At 43.7% G+C, this 12,071-nt stretch overlaps 1 protein-coding gene across 10 annotated transcripts in view; it reads left to right on the top strand.

Moving 5' to 3' along the window:
* LOC121534036 (trafficking kinesin-binding protein 1) overlaps window positions 1-12,071 on the top strand; it is a 57,583-nt gene that overhangs the window by 21,441 nt on the left and 24,071 nt on the right. The window contains exon 1 of one of the 10 annotated variants that reach the window (XM_041840468.2): window positions 9,168-9,577. The exons of the other annotated variants lie outside the window; for them this stretch is intronic. Coding sequence (XP_041696402.2) covers window positions 9,412-9,577 — 166 coding nt within the window. The 5' untranslated portion in view covers window positions 9,168-9,411. Of the gene's footprint in view, window positions 1-9,167; window positions 9,578-12,071 lie in introns of those variants that run through there. 10 annotated transcript variants of the gene reach the window in all.

The following is a 12,071-nucleotide window of genomic DNA, read 5'->3' as shown; positions in this document are numbered from 1 at the left end:
GTACAGTAGTCCATGTATGTATGTATGTATGTATGTATGTATGTATGTATGTATGTATGTATGTATGTATGTATGTATGTATGTATGTATGTATGTATGTATGTATGTATGGTCTGTTTAGTAGAGGAACTGACAGAAGCCCCAACCCCCCTCTGGTGACTTTACGGGAGGTGTCTAATCCTCTAGCCCCGTTCCTTCTCTTGATGCTTGGGGCCACAGATGCCAAATGCCACTAAACTGATTAGCCTCTTAGCTATAATCAGTTTCCTTCTGCACCTCTAGTCCAGAACAGACTTTACCAGTAGCCTTTACAAAGGGCTTGGCCCCGAGCACTGACTGCTCTTCCGACGCCACGGCGACACTGACTGTACTCTCGTCACTCTGTTGGACTTGGTCGTCCTAGCAACCCATCAGTAGTGTACATTTTAAAGATATCTTTGTGAGCATAGTCTAGACCAGAGAGGTGTCAGAAAGGTGACAGGTTGAAAGCTCAGAGATTGGGTTTGCTGTTTAAACAGTGTGTATTTGTGGCCTTTGGTGTCATTTTTAGAGCGACATCCTGAAGAGGTTAATGTGAAAGCAAGTCGATGGTCTCAAATATAGACAGAGGTTTTAGATTGGTTGAACATTTTGGCCAGGTCTCCCCTGTTTATTTTACCTCAATGGGACAGCCTGGTGACAAAGGCTGAATAAATTAAAATATACGTTGCCGTGCATTCGCAAAACAAAACAAGTGGGCGCCTGCTAAACAGACGATATGCCAGTCTTTTCTGACTGTGTGATATTAACAAAGATGGCATTTTCTTGTATCTGATGCAGTCTATGTTATTAGGAAAGCATACAGAGCTTGAGTTGGGCACAGCGACCGGATTTCACCTGTTGACATTCACTTCACATTGGCACAGAAGTCTGAATTGGTGTTAACCTCAGTGTTAGTTGAATGTTTTCAACTTCTGACCTCATCGGTGCGGTTCTAGGGTTGCTAAGATTGCATGGCTAACTACCCCATTAGGCAGGATAGGCTATATCGTCCTTTCACTCATGTAGGGCTGGGACGATACCAGTATCGCAATATTTAAAAACCTGGTGTATGTAAAATATTGTGTACTATAGCTTGGAAAATAAATACATGTGACTCTGGATGACAACATAATAACATTAGGGCTGTTTTCCTAAAGAAGTTAAATTTGCTTTGTGTTTTGTTTCCTTGCCACAATACTAACAAGTATCGTGATACTGGTATTGTCCCGGCCCTACACTCTAGCCGTCGTGACTAGGGGTACGTTGCCATGTTGGTTCCCATAGGATTGCATGTAAGACAGGATAGACTGTACTCTCCTTTACTCAAGCCGACCGTAACTGGGGGTACAGTGCCAGGGATACTAGGGTTGCCAGATTCCAATAAGATAGTGAGAATAATCCCCCATAAGGCAGGGTAGGCTGTACTCTCCTTTCATTCAAGCAGATTTTTTACTGGGGGTACAGTCAGTGCCAGAGTTGCGATGTCCTATTGGATTGCATGGCTTACTCCCCCAAAAGGCAGGATAGGCTGTAACCTCCTTCCACTCCATTTTCTTTGCAGAGCACAGGACAGACAGGTACAGTCGTGGTCAAAAGTTTTGAGAATGACACAAATACTAATTTTCACAAAGTCTGCTGCCTCAGTTTTGATGATGGCAATTTGCATATACTCCAGAATGTCATGAAGAGTGATCAGATGAATTGCAATTAATTGCAAAGTCTCTCTTTGCCATGAAAATGAACGTAATCCCCAAAAAACATTTCCTCTTAATTTCAGCCCTGCCACAAAAGGACCAGCTGCCATCATGTCAGTGATTCTCTCGTTAACACAGGTGAGAGTGTTGACGAGGACAAGGTGGAGATCACCCTGTCATGCTGATTGAGTTAGAATAACAGACTGGAAGTTTAAAAGGAGGGTGGTACTTGAAATCATTGTTCTTCCTCTGTTAACCATGGTTACCTGCAAGGAAACACGTGCCGTTATCATTGCTTTGCACAAAAAGGGCTTCACAGGCAAGGATATTGCCGCTAGTAAGATTGCACCTAAATCAACCATTTATCGTATCATCAAGAACTTCAAGGAGAGAGGTTCAATTGTTGTGAAGAAGGCTTCAGGGCGCCCAAGAAAGTCCAGCAAGCGCCAGGACCGTCTCCTAAAGTTGATTCAGCTGCGGAATCGGGGCACCATCAGTGCAGAGCTTGCTCAGGAATGGCAGCAGGCAGGTGTGAGTGCATCTGCACGCACAGTGAGGCGAAGACTTTTGGAGGATGGCCTGGTGTCAAGAAGGGCAGCAAAGAAGCCACTTCTCTCCAGGAAAAACATCAGGGACAGACTGATATTCTGCAAAAGGCACAGGGATTGGACTGCTGAGGACTGGGGTAATGTCATTTTCTCTGATGAATCCCCTTTCTGATTGTTTGGGGCATCCGGAAAACACCTTGTCTGGAGAAGACAAGGTGAGCGCTACCATCAGTCCTGTGTCATGCCAACAGTAAAGCATCCTGAGACCATTCATGTGTGAGGTTGCTTCTCAGCCAAGGGAGTGGGCTCACTCACAATTTTGCGTTAGAACACAGCCATGAATAAAGAATGGTACCAACACATCCTCCGAGAGCAACTTCTACCAACCATCCAAGAACAGTTTGGTGACGACCAATGCCTTTTCCAGCATGATGGAGCACCTTGCCATAAGGCAAAAGTGATAACTGAGTGGCTCGGGGAACAAAACATCAACATTTTGGGTCCATGGCCAGGAAACTCCCCAGACTTGAGAACTTGTGGTCGATCCTCAAGAGGCGGGTGGACAAACAAAACCCCACAAATTCTGACATACTCCATGCATTGATTATGCAAGAATGGGCTGCCATCAGTCAGGATGTGGCCCAGAAGTTAATTGACAGCATGCCAGGGCGGATTGCAGAGGTCTTGAAAAAGAAGGGTCAACACTGCAAATATTGAATCTTTGCATAAACTTAATGTAATTGTCAATAAAAGCCTTTGACACTTATGGAATGCTTGTAATTATACTACAGTATACCATAGTAACATCTGACAAAAATATCTCATAACACTGAAGCAGCGAACTTTGTTAAGACCAATACTTGTGTCATTCTCAAAACTTTTGACCACGACTGTACACAGCCAGTCAGCCGACACACAGCTGTGTCTTATACAGTGAGGGAAAAAAGTATTTGATCCCCTGCTGACTTTGTACGTTTGCCCACTGACAAAGAAATGATCAGTCTATAATTTGAATGGTAGGTTTATTTGCACAGTGAGCGACAGAATAACAACAACAAAATCCAGAAAAACGCATGTAAAAAATGTTATCAATTGATTTGCATTTTAATGAGGGAAATACGTTTTTGACCCCCTCGCAGTCAGAAAGATTTCTGGCTCCCAGGTGTCTTTTATACAGGTAACGAGCAGAGATTAGGAGCACACTCTTAAAGGGAGTGCTCCTAATCTCAGTTTGTTACCTGTATAAAAGACACCTGTCCACAGAAGCAATCAATCAATCAGATTCCAAACTCTCCACCATGGCGAAGACCAAAGAGCTCTCTAAGGATGTCAGGGACAAGATTGTAGACCTACACAAGGCTGGAATGGGCTACAAGACCATCGCCAAGCAGCTTGGTGAGAAGGTGACAACAGTTGGTGCGATTATTCGCAAATGGAAGAAACACAAAATAACTGTCAATCTGCCTCGGCCTGGGGCTCCATGCAAGATCTCACCTCGTGGAGTTGCAATGATCATGAGAACGGTGAGGAATCAGCCCAGAACTACACGGGAGGATCTTGTCAATGATCTCAAGGCAGCTGGGACCATAGTCACCAAGAAAACAATTGATAACACACTACGCTGTGAAGGACTGAAATCCTGCAGCGCCCGCAATGTCCCCCTGCTCAAGAAAACACATATACTGGGTGAAAGTGTTGTGGTCAGATGAGACCAAAATCGAGCTCTTTGGCCTCAACTCAACTTGCCGTGTTTGGAGGAGGAGGAATGCTGCCTATGACCCCAAGAACACCATCCCCACCGTCAAACATGGAGGTGGAAACATTATGCTTTGGGGGTGTTTTTCTTCTAAGGGGACAGGACAACTTCACCGCATCAAAGGGACGATGGACGGGGCCATGTACCGTCAAATCTTGTGTGAGAACCTCCTTCCCTCAGCCAGGGTATTGAAAATGGGTCGTGGATGGGTATTCCAGCATGACAATGACCCAAAACACATGGCCAAGGCAACAAAGGAGTGGCTCAAAAAGAAGCACATAAAGGTCCTGGAGTGGCCTAGCCAGTCTCCAGACCTTAATCCCATAGAAAATATGTGGAGGGAGCTGAAGGTTCGAGTTGCCAAACGTCAGCCTCGAAACCTTAATGACTTGGAGAAGATCTGCAAAGAGGAGTGGGACAAAATCCCTCCTAAGATGTGTGCAAACCTGGTGGCCAACTACAAGAAACGTCTGACCTCTGTGATTGCCAACAAGGGTTTTGCCACCAAGTACTAAGTCATGTTTTGCAGAGGTGTCAAATACTTATTTCCCTCATTAAAATGCAAATCAATTTATAACATTTTTGACATGCGTTTTTCTGGATTTTGTTGTTGTTATTCTGTCTCTCACTGTTCAAATAAACCTACCATAAAAATTATAGACTGATCATGTCTTTGTCAGTGGGCAAACGTACAAAATCAGCAGGGGATCAAATACTTTTTTCCCCCACTGTACCTGGTCCTCTGTTGACATTAGATACTGAGCAGGCGGCATGTGCCCTAAACTTCTGTGCATCTCTTATTTGGGTGTCTCTCTTCTGGCAATCTACCTTGGTGCACACCTGTTCTGATCTGAATCTCTCCCTCCCTCCTGGTTTTGCTCTCTGTTCCATCTGTGGGTTGACCAATTCCCCACTTCTCTCACTTTCTACCCTCCTCTAGCTGTCTCCTTTATAACAATTCAGGATGTTTCTCTACTCCCTTTCTCTGTTCTTTCATGCACCTTCTGTCTTCTTCTTTCCGTCTCAAAGACTCTCTCTCCGTCTCTGCCAGCCTTTTAAAAGATTCAACTTCATTCCAGTTATAGACTTATTAATAAGTAATCCTTTGTGTCTGGCTCTGTTGCTTTAAAAAACCGGTACAGCTTACAGTCTTAACCTAATTGCTGCAGGGATATGGGTGGATGCCCATGTTAATAAATACACCTGAAATGGAGCTAACCCCTATGATAAACTGGATCTCTGGATGCGTCTGAAATGACATCCTATTCCCTATGTAGTACACTACTTTTGACCCGGGCTCTGTTCAGAAGTAGTGCACTAGACAGGGAGTAGGGTGGCATTTCAGGTGCAGCCTTTGTGTTTTGCCATTGCACTGGACGGCTGACCACTTCTAAGAGCAGAACGTGACTGATTCCACTCTTCATATGTCGTTGTTGATCAATGCATATCTAGCTACACAACCGGTCAAAGGTTTAGAACACCTACTCATTCAATGGTTTTTCTATATTTTCACTATTTTCTACATTGTAGAATAATAGTGAAGACATCAAAACTATGAAATAACACATATGGAATCATGTGGTAACCAAAAAAGTGTTAAACAAATCAAAATATATTTTATATTTGAGATTTTTCAAATAGCCACCCTTTGCCTTGATGACAGCTTTGCACACTCTTGGCATTCTCTCAACCAGCTTCATGAGTTAGTCACCTAGAATGCATTTCAATTAACAGGTGTGCCTTCTTAAAAGTTAATTTGTGGAATTTCTTTCCTTCTTAATGCGTGTTGTGACAAGGTAGGAGGGGTATACAGAAGATAGCCCTATTTGGTAAAAGACCAAGTCCATATTATGGCAAGAACAGCTCAAATAAGCAAAGAGAAACGACAGTCCATCATTACTTTATTACATTTACATTTACATTTTATTCATTTAGCAGACGCTCTTATCCAGAGCGACTTACAGGAGCAATTAGGGTTAAGTGCCCTGCTTTATGACATGAAGGTAAGTCAATCTGGGAAATTTCAGGAACTTTTAAAGTTTCTTCAAGTGCAATCGCGAAAACCATCAAGCGCTATGATGAAACTGGCTCTCATAAGGACCGCCACAAGAATGGAAGACCCAGAGTTACCTCTGCTGCAGAGGATAAGTTCATTAGAGTTATCAGCCTCAGAAATTGCAGCCCAAATAAATGCTTCACAGAGTTCAAGTTACAGACACATCTCAACATCAACTGTTCAGAGGAGACTGTGTGAATCAGGCCTTCATGGTCGAATTGCTGCAAAGAAACCACTACTAAAGGACACCAATAAGAAGAAGAGACTTGCTTGGGCCAAGAAACACGAGCAATGGACATTAGATTGGTGGACATTTGTCCTTTGGTTTGGAGTCCAAATTTGAGATTTTTGGTTCCAACCGCTGTGTCTTTGTGCGACGCGGTGTGGGTGAACGGATGATCTCCGCATGTGTATTTCCCATCGTAAAGCATGGAGGAGGAGGTGTTATGGTGTGGGGGTGCTTTGCTGGTGACACTGTCTGTGATGTATTTATACACTTAACCAGCATGGCTACTACAGCATTCTGCAGTGATACGCCATCCCATCTGGTTTGGGCTTAGTTGGACTATCATTTGTTTTTCAACAGGACAATTACATTTTACATTTTAGTCATTTAGCAGACGCTCTTATCCAGAGCGACTTACAGTTAGTGAATGCATCCCACATCCCTGCCGGCCAAACCCTCCCCTACCTTGGACGACGCTGGACCAATTGTGCGCCGCCCATGGGTCTCCCGGTTGAGGCCGGCTGCGACAGAGTCTGGACTCGAACCAGGATCTCTAGTGGCACAGCTAGCACTGCGATGCAGTGCCTTAGACCACTGTGCCACTCGGGAGTATAGACAATGACACAACACACCTCCAGGCTGTGTAAGGGCTATTTTACCAAGAAGGAGAGTGATGGTGTGCTGCATCAGATGACCTGTTCTCCACAATCCTCTGACCTCAACCAAATTGAGATGGTTTGGGATGAGTCAGACAGCAGAGTGAAGGAAAAGCAGCGAACAAGTGCTTAGCATATGTGGGAACTCCTTCAAGACTGTTGAAAATGCATTCCAGGTGAAGCTGGTTGAGAGAATGCCACGAGTGTGCATAGCTGTCATCAAGGCAAAGGGTGGCTATTGGAAGAATCTCAAATATAACATATATTTTGATTTGCTTAACACTTTATTGGTTACTACATGTTATTTCATAGTTTTGATGTCTTCACTATTATTCTACAATGTAGAAAATAGTAAAAATAAAGAAAACTCCTTGAATGAATAGGTGTTCTACAACTTTTTAACGGGAGTGTATGTTGCCACTTTATAGGGTACTTTAGACTGGATCAATCTCTCTTTATCTGATCAGTGATATGGAGCTTATGGTGTTGTTTTGCTCTGACTGTGTTTCCACTGAACCCGTAGCCGCCCATGAAACTATTTGGCCATCGACCTCCTAAGGGTGTGTTATTTCACCTTAGTCAAATATTGAACCGTGAATTGCTCTCCGTTTGTTGATTGCAAGGAAGTTATATCAGTTCAAAGTGGTTTTTTTGTGTGAAAATTGACTAGGAACTTATGTTTTTGTCCATATCTGCAGAGTCAGAATTGATTTGTCCATTAATCAGTGTAGTAGCTCTTGGTAACACTTTACTTGATCGTTCCACTGTTATTAGCATAGTATTAAATAAGTCATCATTTTATGTCAGTATAACAGTGTCAGGTTGCTTGCAGTGCTATTTTATGCACGCTAACAATGGTTAGGCTAGCATAGTCTTGACTGTGTCAAGTCAGTCAGCTAATTATGACTGCTTAGTGCTTATGGTATCTGTTATGTCATGCTTATGCAAAAACGTCAGGTTTGTCATAGATAATGTGAGGGAAATGTTACCAAACTTTACTGCTACAAGGGTTTTAATGAGCTTTGTGTCTGTGCTCTTTTTATTGGAGACAAAGGGCCTGACACACTGTATATTCTGTAATGTAGCCTTCTTTAGCCTCCATTTTGTCCTGCCTGGCTAATGTGTTGTGTTGGGGCGCCGGTTACACAACCCTGGTAGGAAAGCGAAGTGGATAGGGGGATGAAACGGGACAGGGGGGTGTAAAGAGAGAAAAGAGAAGAGAAGGGGGAGACGGTGAAAGTACCCGCCACTCCCAGCCGCCCCCTGTGTGCCGTACCTGACCTGAAAGAAGCCGCCTGCGGGTGAAACATTTATGAGGGGGAGGTTAATATTTGATTGGGAGAGGACACTTGAGTGCCAGGGTAGCAACAGGGAGGGCACTGGGTGGATGAAGTGATGATGATGGTTGGTGGTGATGAAGGCTAGACTTCTGGGGTGTGTTTTTCCCTGTACTAAGTTGTTATATGTCAATAAAGCATACCTGGCATATATCTGATATATTGTTTTGAAACGTATCAGTTGATGTGAAATAAGCAGCTTTAGTACTTTGGGATGACTTTATTTTAACTCAGTCAATACAGACCATTAATTGGAAAACATGAAAACAATGGGCATCTCTCCAGTTTGTACATTCACAGTTCATGTGAATTAATTCATAAAATGTATTTGCGTTGAGAATTGAGGAACAATTGTGTTTGCATTATTTTACTGTGCATGTGAGGATTGCGCAGTGCTAATATACTAAAGAGCTCACTAAATCGAGAGGCGCTGGCCAGCTGAAAACCCAGCTTGACATCAATTCATATATCACTTTCCCTCTCCACACAAACAGCAACAGTTCACACAAACATCAACAGTCCGCTCATAATCTCAGTCTGTGTGTACAGTATCAGTGTTGCATCCCTCTCCCTCTAGAAGTGGGTGTGGCTCAGTCTGCACCAATAGTACGTGTGCAGGAAGACAACAGTCATGGCCTTGGCTGGAACGTACCATCTCACTCTGCCTCACGGGGGTTCAGGGACTAAGTGCATTCTCTTGCTGAACCAGATTATAATTTGTATCGTGTTTTATATTAAAGCCTTACATTTCTATATGTATAGTTCATAGGCAAAATTATGTATGATCTATTTGAGCTTTTATGCGTCGTTCTGATCTCAAGCTACCTCCGACACCCCTCCTCCTCCTCTTTCTGCGCTCCCACAGTCCAGTGTGGCCAGGTCGATATAAGCAGAAGGGTGAGGACAGAAGGACCTCCCAGTCAGAGGGATTACATATTAACACCAAGGACAGCTCAGTCTCCTCTCACACACTTAACACACACCCACACAGACACAGGTACTGTTTTGAACACGCAACAGAGCATCGGCTTATTGGAATGAGCATAGAGCTGAAGCAGGGAACAAAAGAGAGTTAGTGAAGAGAGAGAATAAAAAGAACAATATAACGGAAGGAGGGATGGAAGAAGGCTTCTGTCCGGTCACCGTGGAGGTGTGGAGTTCCTCTGCTTCCGAGGAGGAAGAGAAGGAGAGCGGCCACGGGAGCCAGGAGGAGGAAGAAGAGGAGGTGGAGGAGGGAGAAAAGCAACACAATAAGGAGACTCTGTGCAGGGAACTGATGCAAGGTGAGGGAGTAAAGGGAGGGCGAGAGACATAGAAAAGAGAGCGATTGAGAGAGGAGCAAGGATGGAGGGAGCAGTGGAGGAGGATGAGAGAAAGGGCAAAGGAGGGAGTGAGGTGGTTGCAGGCAATCAGGCTGATTCTGCAGCCATAGATCAGCTTTATAGGCAGTGTTGCTGTGGTGTAAACATACTGTAGAATCTGTGCAGCTTACAGTCAAGCTAAGTGAGTGACGGTATGGCTGTGAAGGTGCTTATGCATGGATTCTTTGTTGTATGAGTGATTTCATTCAGCTGTGATTTCATTCACATACAGTAGCACATGGTTAGGTTATTGACTGGCTACGTGTGTGTATATGAACATCTGAAGTCTGATCTTTGTCTCTACCTTTGAGATATTGAACTCACAAATGCCAAATGTATAACTTACCTCCAGTGTACACGGGCTGCCAGATATACTGATCTTGCATTTCTCCCCATAGAGTGTGAAGGTCACTGTGCCAGAGTGTGTGTTCTTAGCAGCAGTCTGTGTGTTTTCCAGCAGCAGCAGCAGCAGTGTTCTCTGTGGTGTATTGTCTCTGTGCCTTTGAGTGTCATTGACTTTGGGCTGCAGTAGACAGACTGGCTGGAAAAGGTTGTGGACTTTTAGGACTCTATGAAGGTCAAAAACTAGTACTGGCTATCCACTGGGCACAGACGTCAGTTCAACATCTAGTTTTGATTTACCTTTGGTTAAGTTGTCAACTAACGTGTATTCAACTTGAATACATTTCACCATGTTATTGGATTTTAGGTTATAAGTTGGGTGTCAAAATGCCTTACGCTGATGGCTTTTTGCAAATCCAATTAGTTTTCAACGTTGATTCAACGACATCACATAGATTTTTTGGGGTTGAAATGACGAGAAACAATGTTGATTCAACCAGTTTTTGCCCAATGGGTATGTTCTAGAACTGTCCATTTGCCCTGATGAGAATGATGTTTTGTAAAGATGAGATCTATCATATCATCTTAACTCAATTGAATCAACCCCTCATGTTTGAATTGGGTAATTGTCCATAATTGATCATTGTTTCAGTGGGCATTTAATAGAATTTTCAATTCATGCCCTAAATTAATTAAATGGTGAAATGACAAGCTGGTCCCAACCATGCTGTTCTGTTATGGTCCTTCAATGTGGCAGGTGTCATGATGATGCCCTAGATTCACACGCTAGTTAATTGTCTTCACTCAGTGCCTCTAGCAATACTCCATATGCTGGGTTACAGTATAATATACACAGTTTATTAGGTACACCTCCCCGTTCATGAAAATGGTTCTCTCCTACAGATAGTGAGTCACGTGGCCGTGGCTTGCTATATAAAGCAGGCATCGAGGCATTCAGTTACTGATCGATTGAATGTTAGAATGGACAAAACTAGTGATCTAAGCAACTTTGAGCGTGGTGCGAAGCGTGCCGGTTCCAGTATCTCGGAACGCACAACTCGTCGGTCCTTGTCACGGATGGGCTATTACAGCAGACGACCACATCGGGTTCCACTCCTATCAGGTAAAAAGAAGAAGCAGCGGCTCCAGTGGGCACGCGATCACTGACACTGGACAATTGAGGAGTGGAAAAACATTGCCTGGTCTGACGAATCCCGGTTCCTGTTGTGTCATGCTGATGGCAGAGTCAGAATTTGGCATAAGCAGCATGAGTCCATGACCTCATCCTGCCTGGTGTCAACGGTACAGGCTGGTGGTGTAATGGTGTAGGGAATGTTTTCTTGGCACGCGTTAGGTCCCTTGATACCAACTGAGCAAAATGTCTATGCCCCGAAGAATTCAGGCTGTTCTGGAGGCAAATGTGGGTTTGACTCGGTACTAGATGGGTGTACCTAATAAACTGGCCAACGAGTGTATAATACTGAGACTACTACAGTATAATACTGAGTATATGAAATAAGAATACGGCAGATGATTCATTATACCTCAGAATATTCTAGATCGATTCATTGCAATATCAATCAGAAATGATTGTACAATATCAAGGGTTTGACTTGCAGATAAAAGGGGCACCCTGCTTTGACACACACACATACACACACACACACACACACACACATATATATATAGTTAAGAAGCACCCTATTTTAGCTAGAGTATGTCTTTCTTTTCAGCCTCCATTTGGTCCTTTGTCTGAACGGGCAGCGTGCTGGCTGGCACCTTTTCTGTCAGTATACTGCGACACTGGCATAGATGCTGGCGCAGATCCAGAAAACGAACAGACTTTTCTAGAAAATCTCTGGCTTTAGATGACTGTTACACAATGGCTAAATAAAATTGGATGAATTATAATATTTCATGACACAAATACAGTACAGCTGTAAACTGTAGGCACTGCTACTCAAGGGAATGTACGCAAGGGATTTGATGATGATGTCCTCAGGGCTGCCTACACCACAGACAGGCTGAAACTTTAACCTGGGTGCAGTTTCTGCCACAAATTATGCTTTCTTAT

This window comes from Coregonus clupeaformis, chromosome 38, assembly GCF_020615455.1.
Source record: "Coregonus clupeaformis isolate EN_2021a chromosome 38, ASM2061545v1, whole genome shotgun sequence".
NCBI lineage: Eukaryota > Metazoa > Chordata > Actinopteri > Salmoniformes > Salmonidae > Coregonus > Coregonus clupeaformis.
The sequence above is the reverse complement of the archived record's forward strand: the minus strand, read 5'-3'. Positions and strand labels throughout refer to the sequence as shown.